Consider the following 13,181-nt stretch of genomic DNA (forward strand, 5'->3'; position numbering starts at 1 on the left):
ACACCTCACCACTGTTACTCCTCTCCTCCTCCTATCCATCCCCAAGACATCTGCGGACTGAGGCTGCCCTCCTCACCCACACACATCCTCTGCCTCATGGCTGGGCCAGCTGGCCTTTGGTGGGGCTTCCTTGGGAGGTCAAGGAGGTCTTGATCTAAGGAGGTTCTTCTCTGTCCATCAGCCGATAAACATGTGAGTCTTTCCCACTGAAAAAGGAGAGCGCGCAGGGCCAGAGGTTGGGAGTTTGGTTCCCAGGCATGTTGGCAAAACTCTGGGTCTTGAGTCCCAAGTCCAAATCGGAGTCTTTGGTACCAAGTACCAAGTCCTATTAAAAACAAGCTTTTTTTTTCCCCCAGAAGAAAAGGGAGGAGTGGGTGGGTTCCAAGCCGTGAGTCAAGTCTGAGTCATTCAACAACAACAACAACAACAACGAGTCAAATCTGAGTCAAGTCACTGGTGTGATGTAAGTCCCAACTTGACAGCAACTCCCACAACGCAAGTCCTCATCTCTGTTGATTCCCCCACTGTGCCTCCCTAACAGGGACCCTAGGGTCCCTTCCAGCCCAGCAGTTCTAAATATGATGAAGAAGAAGAAGAAGAAGAAGAAGAAGAAGAAGAAGAAGAAGAAGAAGAAGAAGAAGAAGAAGAAGAAGAAGAAGAAGAAGAAGAAGAAGAAGAAGAAGAAGAAGAAGAAGAAGAAGAAGAAGAAGAAGAAGAAGAAGAAGAAGAAGAAGAAGGTGATTTCCAGATGGGGTGTCCCTTTTCCTTTTCAACAGTGTCGACAAAATTTTATTTCTACATTAACCGCAAGCAAACCTGCCGTTGCTTGATGCTACGGCGGCCCGCGGGCTTGTTAAAAGGATTTATGGAAGAACGATGCCTTTAATTTCCCTTGATAAAGTTATAATCAGAACAGGTTTGGAATACCAATCTTTCCGGCAGTGAGGGTTCTTCCCCTACGGGTTTTCCCGTCTCCTGCTCGTAATCCTACAACTCGAAGGAGTGGCCCTGGTGGAAACCGAATAGTGGAAGAGGCTCTTGGGAGGTAAAAGCTAAGCGATTCCCTGCAGAGCGCAGCCTTAAAGTGCAGAATAGCAAAAGGGGCGATCCATCACTATAAGATCCCTCTCGACCCACTTCGGCCCCTCCCTCATTCCAAAATCTACAGGTCTTTCTTGTTGTTGAATTATTGACCTAAGCGGGTTGCTGCTTGGGGCCTCGGCAAAGCTGACAAGACCTCGGCATAACTCTAGACCACAGCGAGCACGACAATATATAGAGGCATGCAGCAGAATGTGATACACCACAGTTTAAGGGGCAAAATTAATTCTGCGGCATTTTCCTCTGGACTGCAAAAACTTCCGGCTTCCTCTTCCCCGACACAGTTATTGATGCCGAGGCAGCTCATGAAGGGTGAAATATAAGCCCCCGATTACATCACGGCCAAGACGTATGACTCACTCTTTTATGCTTCTTCCATGCAGCAGCCCTGCTATTTGTCAGATCTATTGCAGAGAGTACAAATCGGCCCCATATATTGCAAATACATTTATAAAGCGCCTCAGTGATCATAGCCATATGTACACAATTGCCAGTAATCAAGCCATTTCGAAGTCACTTTTGGAAAGGAAATTTCAAGCCGCTGTTGATATTTCTGCCGTAACTCCCCTCCGCCTTTGGCAGATCCTTCACGAAAGGCCATCTGGAAAGGCCGTAGCTTGCAAGATTGCAATAACCCAAGGCAAACGGGCCACCGGGTTCCACTCAGACTGTATTCGCCTCCTCGTTTTCTTTTTAATTTGGATTCACCTTGACTCTTGAAGTGTTTTCCAGCTCAAATGCTTGTTTGTGGAGGCCCAGATGGACATTAACCAGGTGGTTGGCTTGTAGTCACGTACATATGTCTTCGGGGGTGGCCTCTCTAGCAGACGCTAGAAGAGGGGACAGAGCAGCCGCTGCCGAAACCCATTCTCCCTTGCTTACGCTATAACGCTGGTTCCTACAGGGATGACTTGAGATATTTTACTGCCTGAGGCAATGGTTGAGAAGATGTCCACCACGTCCACAGTCCAGTTCCCTTCTGGAATGGGTGGGTGCCTTCGATGAGAAGACACCCACCCATTCCAGAAGGAAACTGAGCTTGTGTCTGAATTTTACTTCACAGGTACTGGCGCAGCACCATTGCACCGGAGGACGGCATGTTTAGTTCAGCCACGCCAAAGAGGTCACATAGGCAGAGGGTTCAGGAGAAATGAGTCTGTGCCAGATGAGGCCACTACTCTAGTGTGCCTAATGGCAGCACTGGCTTTGCATGCATGATGCGCCTTTACACTAGCCTGCCTCTTTAAGTTTTCGTGCAGGCTGGTGCAGAGAGGCATCATAAACGCAGAGCCAGTCCTGCTGTTAGGCACAGGAGAACATTGGCCTCAGCTAGCACAGACTCATTTCTGTCTTGTCACTAATTAAGGATCAAAGGCCAGTCACAAGCGGCTGTTTAACTGGAAAAGGCATCATTTCATCAGATTGTTACATGACAGCTGAGATCTAATGGAATTTCTATGTTTCACTGCATCTCTAGGTAGGAAGTCACTTCTCAGGGTGAACAACAGCACTGGGCATTTTAAATGTCTAAGGAGAATATCCTTTCTTTTCTGGCAGAACCTCTCCAGAGCTTCAGGCAAGGACCATGTTTTACAAAGATTCTTTAAATTAGTGATGGCAAGCCTTGAACCCAGAACTTTTTGGTTTAAATAAACAAATAACCCTTCACTGATTGCTGCCTTGTAGTGGTGAAGGGGCTTGAGTAATTGAGAGAAGCTATGGGCTATGCCGTGCAGGGACACCCAAGATGGACAGGTCATAGTGGAGAGTTCGGACTCAACGTGATCCACCTGGAGCAGGAACTGGCAAGCCACTCCAGTATCTTTGCCAAGAAAACTCCATGGACAAAAGGCTAAAAGATATGATGCTGGAAGATGGGACCCTAAGGTCAGAAGGCGTCCAACATGCTACTGAGAAAGAGCGGAGGACAAGGACAAGTAGCTCCAGAGGTAATGAAGTGGTTGGGCCAAAGCTGAAAGGACGCCCAGTTGCGGACGCGCCTGGAAGTGAAAGGACACTTCCTGCTCCTCCAACTCCAACTGAGGCTTCATCTGGGTTCAGGTATGATGTTGTCTATCACAGTCAATCAACCAAAACAGGAGGGACCTGATTCACCCCTTGGCACACAAAGGTCAAGAGCAGACCTTTGGTCTAGATGGGCAGGGTAGAAATCTAATAAAATAAATAAAAATAAATAAAGGCCTGTCCTTTCACTGCCCTAGGACCAGGACCCCAAGACCATTTTCTTACCCCCTTGGGTTGCTTGCTTTCCTCCCGCTCCCCCCCCCAAGGGACTTCTCTTCTTTTCTATCCTGGAGAGAAGGACCAGGAGAGGAAAGAGAGAGAGAGAGAGAGAGAAAGAGAGAGAGAACCCAGCCAGACAACTGACAAGAAGACACTACACAAAATGTTTGGGTTTATAACACTTTTCATGTGACATTTATTGCTTTCTTTCAGAAGACAGCAAACAACGAAGGCACCCAGAGGACCCTTCCCTTCTGTCCAAACTCCCTTCCACATAAAGGACTCTTCCCTGATCTTTGATCACGTCTGTCGGTCAGAGCGACGGGAGCAACGTTGCAGCGCCGATCAAAGCCCACACTCTCTTTCCTGGCCGTCCCTCTTATAGGCAGCAAAGCCCCTTCTGGGCAAGCAAGGGTCAGAGTCCATCTGCTGCCACGTGGGAGGGAATGTTTCTTTCCCTGTGTGTCCAGTTTTGTCCATTGGCCACAGACTTGGCTTGAGCCAACCAGCTTCCCCTCTTCTGGTCTGGAAACAAGTCCCAATTTCGCACGTCCTCTTCCACCTGCAGCTCCTTCCGAATGGGGAAACAGGTACATCTTGCTCCCCTCTGCAGATTTGCAGACGGGCTCACCATCCCGTCTCTCTTTGCAAGTCTCCACCCTCTTTTTTCCAGGCCTGGGGGGCTGGTCTTTCTGGAAACCCCACACGCAAACACACACTCTGTCCCTCATAACACAGTGTTCCCGGAGCGTTCCCGGAGAAGAGGCCAGGGTCGCCTCGTCTGCCGCAGGACAAAAGGAGGACTGGACTTCCCGGGACAGCAGGAGAAGGACGGGCACCACATGGGGAGCACAAAGCCCCAGCTGCTTGGCCCTTGGACTCTGAGTCGCGCCTTCCGTTCCTCCTCGCAGTCGGCCTCCGAAGCTCAGGGCCTTTTTGCTTCCATTCTCCTCCTGGAACGTTCCTGCCCGTTGCTCAGCTTCCCCTTCTTCCTTTCACCCCTTGCCCCATTTCATGGGAGACGCTGCTCAGGGGAGTCCATGAGGGTCCTGGGGAAGTGGCTGAGCCCCCACCGGGGTCCCTGCTCTGCTCTCTGTGGGGAGACCCGGCCTCCCTCACCCTCCTCGCTGGGCTGGCCAGCCGGGCTCGCTCTCCCCCTCCCCGACCTACCCACCCTGCCCCGCTTTCTCCTCTGGAAGGGGACAGGGGTGGAGGTGGAGGGCACAGCTCCCTCTGCCCCCCCTGCCCCGATGGGGAGCAGCCCTCCGCAGCCCTCGCCTTCCTGACCTGTATCCACACACGTCTGATATTTCTACGGCGCCGGCGTGCAATCCATGGGCTCCTCCCCGGAGGCTGGAACAGCTGTTATGGAAAGAAGAGGCCCAAGTCTACCAATGGAAACCAATGAACCAGCAAACTAACAAACCTCCTGAGGTTGGTCCCTAGGAAGGGGGCGAGTGGATGGAGACCCTAACCCTGACCCCAGCCCCCCTGCCCAAGGCTGTACTTGGAGGAGCTGAGCATGCCTGTTTTGATAAACCAAAGTGGAAAGATGATGGAGCCAACCACTTGACTTTGACCTTCCTCTTCCCCGATGTGCTGTCCCTGCAGAAAGAGAGGGGTGGGTGGGTGGTAGGAGATCAATCCTGAGACGATTCTGGCAAGATTTGCTCCTCTGGCAGGGGAAAAGCCGTTGTCCAGCCATGGGACCTCTGCAGGGGCACTGGCACCTGGACTACGATGCCCATTGCCCAAACCATTGACACCCTGGCCAAGGGGGGCTGACCTTGGCAAGACACAGCCACCCTCTCCCTCCATGGAGAATGGCCAACCAAGTCCCTGCAAGAGATGCTGGGGGTGTCTCCGGTCTGCTGCCCCCCCCCACCCCGGCCACAGGCCTCCCTCGGGACCGACTGAGCACCCTCACCTCAGCTGGGGCTTCTGGGGGGCGGCAGAAGTGGTGCTGTCTTCCTCGCGCTTCCGCTTTCTGGGGAGGGACGGAGGAGGGTTGGGGGCAGGACGGGTTAGGGTGGAAGACACCCCGGGAGGCCTTGTAGGGGCAGGAGGAAAGGGGACAGAAGACATGAGGAGGGGATTCTGAAGGGCAGGAGGAAAGGGGGCAGTAGGCATGGGGAGGGGATTCGGATGGGCAGGAGAGATAGGAAGAGGTTGAATGGGGGCAGAAGAGAAAGGGAGGGGATTTGGAAGGGCAGGAGGACAGAAAGGGTCAGGAGAGAAGAGGACAGAATAAAAGGGGGCAGGTGAGATGGGGACAAGACGCAGCCGGTTGGGAGAGAAGGGGTTGGAGGACATAGGGCGAGGATGATGACAGGCAGGAGAGAGGCGGAGGGTGGGGACCCGACGAGGTGGATTGGCCAGGACGAAAGGTTGCCTTGCCCTACAGAGGGGAAAAAAGGCATTCTCAGTGATCAGGAGCCCCCCCCCCCGAAAAAAAATCAGGTCAAATCAGAGAGGAGCCCTATGGCCCCCACCCAGGCTCTTCTGTCCTCGCCCCCCCCATCCACAGCCACCCCTCATGGCCCTTTGTGGAGAAGGCTGGTGGGGCTTCAGAGGGTGGGGGGCACTGGCTAGAAAGAGGGGCCCCTCCCACCATCACATCCTCCCCCTCACACCCCCTTGGTGCTCCTTCTCCAGGCTCAACCCTGGCTCTGCCCTCCCCCTGGAGATACGTGGGGGGCAGGAATTCAGGAGAAAGGAGCACCTTGGGGCCCCCAGGGAGCCCAGGCTGAGGGGGTCCCCGCAGGAGACAAGCGCTTCTGGCCTCTCTCAGGGGCCAAGAGGCTGGAGGGGGACATTGCTTTGTTGGGGGGGGTTCAAGGCAGCATGCCCTTTCTTACCTCTCCGGACGGGGGGGCCTCCAAGAGATGCGGGAGTCTGTGGTGTGAAGAGGCGGGAGGGTGACGGGCCATGGGCGGCTGAGCCGGAGGGGGATGCGGGGCCAGAAGAGGCACGGGGGAGGCGAGGGCTCGTAGGGGAACCCTCGCCAGTCCTCCACCAGCACCCAGAAGGCCACCACCACGCCCAGCAGGAGCGCCGTGCCCCCCAGCCCCACTCCGGCCACCTGGGCAACCACCAAAGTGAAGGCCAAGGTCACGGTCGCCGGCATCAACAGCCGCCGGAGCAGCAGAGCGCGGTCCTTCCAGGGTCCCGCCAGCAACACGTAAGGGACCGGCTGTCCCTGGGCGGCTGCCTCTTTCGCCGCTGCCAGCATCTCCTGGGCCTTCCTCTCCATCACCTCGGCAGGAGCAGGTGGCAGGTTCCACACCACTCCCCAGCACGCCATCGGGAGAGAAGGGGGCGAGGAGGAGGAGGAGGAAGATGGAACAGGGAAAGGAGCAGGAACGAAGAGACTAAGATGAGCCACGAGAGCAGGAGCTGATGAAGGGACCTGGACCCACAGAAGCAGACTGGCCGGAGTGGTGGTTCAACTGTCAATCTGTAGAACTGGAGGCGGGGCATCTTGTGGGAGCATCTTTGGTTGCCTTAGCAATGGTGGAAGCTTCGGCCATAGGGTGGGCGGTCCTTCACTTAAGCCTCGCCCCTGGATGTGCACACCTGGCTGCTCTCAGGCTTCTGCACCTGGGTTAGATAGGTTTGATCTCTTTGCAGATTTTACTTTCTTGCGCTCCATGATCACTGCAGATGGTGACAGCAGCCATGAAATTAAAAGATGCCTGCTTCTTGGGAGGAAAGCAATGACAAACCTAGACAGCATCTTAAAAAACAGAGACATCACCTTGCCGACAAAGGTCCACATCATCAAAGCTATGGTTTTTCCAATATTTATGTATGGAAATGAGACCTGGACCATAAAGAAGCCTGCCTGCCGAAGAATGGATGCTTTTGAATTGTGATGCTGGAGGAGACTCTTGAGAGTCCCCTGGACAGCAAGGAGAACAAACCTATCCATTCTGAAGGAAATCAAGCCTGGGTGCTGACAGATCCTGAAGCTGAGGCTCCAATACTTTGGCCATCTCATGAGAAGAAAAGACTCCCTGGAAAAGACCCTGATGTTGGGAAAGTGTGAAGGCAAGAGGAGAAGGGAACAACAGAGGATGAGATGGTTGGACAGGGTCACTGAAACAAACAACATGAATTTGATCAAACTCTGGGAGGCAGTTGAAGACAGGAGGGCCTGGTGTGCTCTGGTCCATGGGGTCATGAAGAGTCGCACACGACCTAAAGACTAAACAACAACAACAAATAGGCCAGACACCAAACAAAAAGGAAGAGATGGGTCCCAAGGTTCTGAATTTTTCATCACAGCAAGTTTCCACGTATCAAGAGAAAAAAGATAACTTAGTAGGTAAGAACTCGCTCTGGTTCAGGGTCAATGAAATATAAAATATATATCAATGGAATATAAAGTGAATACAGCATGCTTAAACCTTTGAACAACACAGATTTTTTGCGCTGAAAGAGACCTTAGAGGTAATCTAGTCCAGGAGTTCACACAATGTTGTCTCTCTTCAATTCTCAGAAATAACTTTATAGTATCAGAACACTACTGGATCAAAAGCAGTTAAAAGTGCAACCCAAAGCATGAGTGAGTTGTGACTCAGAAAGGGATATTTTACAGTCCAGCCCCAAATCATGATATATTGAGCCAAATGGACATGTTCTCTGTTGTCAGACTTGACTTTCCCACAAAGAAATTTGCTGCTTGTCTCCAAGAGAAACTGTTTTATGTAAAGAAGGAACAGTTTCCATCTCTGACTGCAGAGCCAGAGGTTGGTAGTGTGATTCCCTACAAGACGGGGGCTGGACACAATGATTCATAGGGTTTCTTCCAGCTCTATAGTCTAAGATTATGGTGGTGATGATGATGATGACGACGACTGCATGTTTTCTATTCTCAGTAAGCAAAACATTCACACTCAGACTTAGCATATAAATATTCTTCATGTGTGGTGCACCACTGCAGTCCATTGCATGCTGCCAACCTCTGAGGAGATGATGGCAATGCACGTTGGGGGCTAGAATACTCTCCTGTGGGTCACATACAGCCTGGAGCAACACAGAGAGTCAGGACTGAAAGAGAGAGAAGAAGAAGGCATAAACTTTGCATTTTGGGTTAACCATACAGATCAGTGGTTTCCAATCTTGGGTAACCCAGATGTTCTTGGACTGCAGTTCCCAGAAACCTCGGTCAGCACAGCTGTTGGTGAAGATTTCTGGGAACTGCATTCCAAGAACATCTGGGTTACCCAAGGTTGGGAATGACTGATACAGATTGTGATGAGGCATGTTAAAGGTTAACTAAATTACATGTGGTCACCCCATCCTCTTCCTTTAGTGGCTTCATAGAGCAGAAATGCCTAAGGAACTAAAGGGAGAGTTTTTAAAATCCTCCCACCAACCACTCATTATCTCCTTTCAGGCTCAGTAATTTTGTGATGCCTCAGACAAACCAGACAGGAAATGGAGGAATTGAACAAAGCCTTTTTAGCCAGCTCCTGAAAATCGTTTGTTGAGGACAAAGCAAGAGTCGAAGAGCATTGGGGAGATGAAGGAACGTCCACGCTACTGCTGCTGAGATACTTTTGATGAATAAAGCTTCGTTTTCACTCACAAGGTTGCTTTTGGGCTGGGCCATTTCCCATCGTGAAAGTAGTTCGCCACAACTGGTCATATCACTAGGCAGTGTGTAGCAGTGGCCTTAAGGAACTGGTTTGTAGCATAATGAATGGGCATTGAAAAATTAGACATTTGATGGTGTAATGTGTTTTTTTCTCACTGCTAGCAGTGATGGGGGCATTTGTGGGATTTAAACACTCAAGTGGCCATCACTGCCTGATATATCCTGTGTTCCCTCCGATGTGCAGAATTGGTATTCATCATGCTTCTCCTCTGCATTTTATCCTCATAATCACTCTGAATGACTCTTCCAAGATGAATTTCATGGCTCAGGGAGGATTTCATAGATTCATAGAATCATTAAGTTGGAAGGGGCCTCTAAGGCCGTAGAGTCCTGCTCAGTGCAGGAATCCAAGTCAAAGGAGATCTGACAGAGGGTTGTCCAATTTTCTCTTGAAGGCCTCCAGTGTAGGAGCGCTTACCACCTCCCGAGGTCATTGGTTCCATTTCTGTGGAAAATTGGAAAAAATGGAAAACATCCTAATTCTAAAAGTTAGGATGTTTTTCCTAACATTCAATCAAAATCTGGCATTCTGTACCTTGAGCCCATTATTGTGTGTCCAGCACTGTAGGATGAATGAGAACAGAACCTGCCCCTCTGTATGACAATCTTTCTAGTATTTGAAGATTTTAAAAGCATTGGTCCATTCTTGCAAGAAAAATGATTTTAGGTTCCAACCATTTCTACCTCCAAAAAGTAACACGTGTAAACCAAAAAATTTAAGAAGTGATGGATTTTTCAACAGGAGGAGCAGTTGCTTGCGCTTGTGCCGAACCTTGCACGTTTTTTTCTCCATTTTTATTTATTGTTACAGGGAACAAATCTATCTGCGTCTGGAATGTTTTGGTCAGTTCATTCAAATGGAAGGAGTGGTGCCATGAACAACAGGCTGAAGATGCCCAGCTGTGATTTTAGCAAGGACTCTCTCCCCTTCACATATGTTGCTAAACAGACTATCAAGTAGTAACAGCTCTTTAGCTGCTATTGATCTGAGCTGGATTTGAACTCCAAGGTATGAATCCCTAGAGCCACTCAGCCTATCCAGCCGCTGATGTCTGAAAGGGCAATGAAAGGCTCGGCTGAATGTACTTTTATTTTTTATTTTTTCTGGGGCCTTCTGCTATCTTGCACTTGCCTGAAGTACACAATTCAGTGTAGGGGAGTTCGGCTGCTTCTGAATGTGTGCATATATTAGAAAGCTATCTACCTATAAAATGGTAATAAACAACCCTGAATCTCACCTAAAGCACATCCCTGTGTTATTACTGAGACAAAAGTCTACCAAGAATGCATAGCCAACGGGTATACCCAGCACGAGCGAGGTGCTATTTCAGAAGTATGGCTGTGTATGTGTTTGTGAGAGAAAAATAGACTGCATAAATCTAAGGCAACAACAGAAATTAAGCAAAGGATAGTGGAAACGTCAGAAGAATTAATAGCAGATGGGGAAGAAAGGGAGCTTTAGATAGACAGCCAGGTAGACACACACAGAGAGGGAGAGAGTGAGGGAGATGAAAAAGGCTGAAGCAGTTGATGAAAAACATGTGGATGTGTTGATGGGGAAGCTGTATGGTTAAACACTCTGTGTGTGTGTGTGTATTTGTGTGTGTGTGTGTGTGTGTTTCAAAAGTAATTCTTGAGTAACAGAGAACAAGAGATAGGTCTAAGCAGTGAAAGGATGCAAATAATAAACAAGAAAAAAGACTGCAATAAATTACCTTTTTAAACGAAATTTTTGAGTTCTCTTTTCATGTATGAGATTCTCACAAAACATCTATTTCAAGGGTGTAAAATATCTCCCCACTGAGGATAGCTCAGGGTGGGTGGGGGTCTGCCGAGAGCCCTATTCTCAATCTGTGAGCTGCTCCTGTAGCCCACACACAGCTCCCTCCTTCCCAGAGTTGGCATATATTATAGAAATCTAATGTTTCTCAAGGCCAGAATAGCGTACTTTTTTTATTTTACTTGGGTTTTTCGTTTTGTTATATTTCCTTCTCATCAGCTGGGCATCTCAAAGTGATGGTTTGTTACTGTTCTAAAGAGACATGTTTGTGCATTTCCCATTATGTCCCTGGAAATAGTGCTTCGAATAGGCTATTTAACATACATTTCCGCCCAATTCTCCAAATGGAGAAGGGATGTTTGGGGTCCATTTATATTTTCAAAAGCAGCAGGGCTATAATACGGCAACGATGACTAATGCGTTTGGATTTCATTTAATGGACCAAGACGGCTATCCGCAATTTTGGCCTGCTTTGAAGAATTTCCATTTGAGCTTTCCATTTGCTTTTCTTCTGAGATCTCACAGGTGAGATGTCTATACAGGGATTTACAACTTTTTTTTTTTGACCGCCCTTCTTCCTCTGTTTCCAACAGCAGTCTGTCAGGCAGAAAAATTAAAGCTAAGTAAGTTTTCTTTTTCTTTCCCCACCCCCCCATCAAAGGTTATTGTCAAACAGCTGGGAACCAATAAATAAAGCTAGGCTCCATATCTGTCTATCTCTGCATTCATTTTTCTCTGTATGACGGGTGATAAGCCAAGAAAAAAAAAACATGGAGATGTCTATCTGTGTGATGTGCAGGAGAAAGCCAGTAAATAAAACTGACAATAGGGTGTGTGTGTGTGTGTGTGCGCGCGCACGCATGCATGCACGCGCATGTGCGCATGCAAATGTGACGTGCTTCTAATATCGGGAAGTGCTATATAAATGCTTTGAAAAGACATGATCCATGTTTAGGCAGGAGAGCAATAGGGGAAAACCACAGAATGTTGATGAACACTCCAATTGCTCAAAGTCAAGTCAGCACACAAACCTCATGGGTAGTTGGCCAACTCCTGAACTGCTCCTTGCCCAAAAATGCTGTACAAATGCTAACTGGTGTGGACAGGTGGTTAGAGTATTGGACCAGGCACCTGGGTTCAAATCTCTGGTCAACCAGAGAAACTCTTCAGGGGACAGCAATAGTAAATTACCTCTTGAAAACATTCCAGGAAAACCCTGTTACACTTTTTAAGTTGGAAGCAACGTGATAGTACATAAAAATGAACTTAAATGCTAAGATGATCTTGATTAACAACATTTGGAGAAACAACCACAATTTTTTATTACAGAAGCCCATTTATGTTTCTCTTAGTCCGGTGGAAAGAATTCTAGTCAATAAAATTGGAAGCTTTTCAAGAAATATATATATAATGAACACAAAGCACTTTCTGAGTATGCAGATTTTAACAACTATATTATTAAATTTTAAGATTGCTTACTTTTCCCTTCGTGAAGAAGTGAGGGCAAGTGGGAGAGCCAGGAAATTGAGATGAACATCTTTAGATGAATTTGAGTGTACTGCAGATAAAAGCATACTTAATTTGTTACTTGTAAGGGAAGATAAGCTGTTAAATAAAGATGGAAACACTAACAATACAGCAGCACTTATTTTCCCTCTTGACTGGTATAGTCAAGAGGCGCCAAGTCAAATTGGAAACTTAATAAACATGTTTGTTAAGCAAATGTGAAGCTGTTTCACTGCTGAAAAGCGCTATATAAATCTTAAGTGGATATAGAGGACTTGTTTATTTTTCTCTTGCTTCTGGGAAGTCTCCCCAAAAATCAGAAGAACTTTTAAAAAATGTTTATATCTGAAAAAAAAGAACATTGATCTTTTTGTTTTGTTTTGGTGAGGAAATAGGTCAGTTGCTAAAATGCAGAAATCTTTAAAAGTGCATGTCTGGAAAAATGTGAATTTCTTTTAATTATGCTGGAGCATTATGTACATACATAATACTGCTAACACTACTGCTGTAGATTTGTTCTCTTTTTGTGAAAAGAGGAAAAATGGAGCTAGTCAGTAAAGCCGGCACTTCAGAGGGGATATGGATATATAAAGATACATTTATTTCCCCCCTCTGAGTTGTTATTGCAGTGGATTTACATGGCACTTAGGACCAGTGAGAAAGATTTATATTTATAGATATAAACATTTATTCACTGGAGGAGATATACACTTAGAGTTTTAAAAGTTTCTCACTCCACAGAATGGCTCATTCCCAAACTTAAAAAAAGAAAGAAAGAAAGAGACGGAAAGTGTTATTTCATGTTATTTCATGTATATTTTCAGACTTTGGCAACTTTACTGTCTGACTGGAATTTCTCTCTCCCTTCATGAAAAAGAGAGTGAAACA

At 47.9% G+C, this 13,181-nt stretch overlaps 1 protein-coding gene and 1 long non-coding RNA gene across 2 annotated transcripts; both read right to left on the reverse strand.

Moving 5' to 3' along the window:
* Nucleotides 1-3,511: 3,511 nt before the first annotated feature.
* On the reverse strand, nucleotides 3,512-5,172 carry LOC144585126 (uncharacterized). Its single transcript, XR_013539633.1, has 3 exons — nucleotides 4,853-5,172; nucleotides 4,633-4,707; nucleotides 3,512-3,916 (listed from the first exon to the last, which is right to left on the reverse strand). It is a non-coding gene; the product is annotated as an uncharacterized LOC144585126 (long non-coding RNA).
* Nucleotides 5,173-5,268: 96 nt separating this feature from the next.
* On the reverse strand, nucleotides 5,269-11,838 carry LOC144585177 (uncharacterized). Its single transcript, XM_078382856.1, has 2 exons — nucleotides 6,204-11,838; nucleotides 5,269-5,743 (listed from the first exon to the last, which is right to left on the reverse strand). Exons 1-2 carry the CDS (start codon nucleotides 6,647-6,649, stop codon nucleotides 5,269-5,271), a joined length of 921 nt encoding a protein of 306 aa, XP_078238982.1. The 5' UTR covers nucleotides 6,650-11,838.
* Nucleotides 11,839-13,181: the final 1,343 nt, after the last annotated feature.

The sequence above is a fragment of the Pogona vitticeps genome, chromosome ZW-PAR (genome assembly GCF_051106095.1).
Source record: "Pogona vitticeps strain Pit_001003342236 chromosome ZW-PAR, PviZW2.1, whole genome shotgun sequence".
Taxonomy (NCBI): Eukaryota; Metazoa; Chordata; class Lepidosauria; order Squamata; family Agamidae; genus Pogona; species Pogona vitticeps.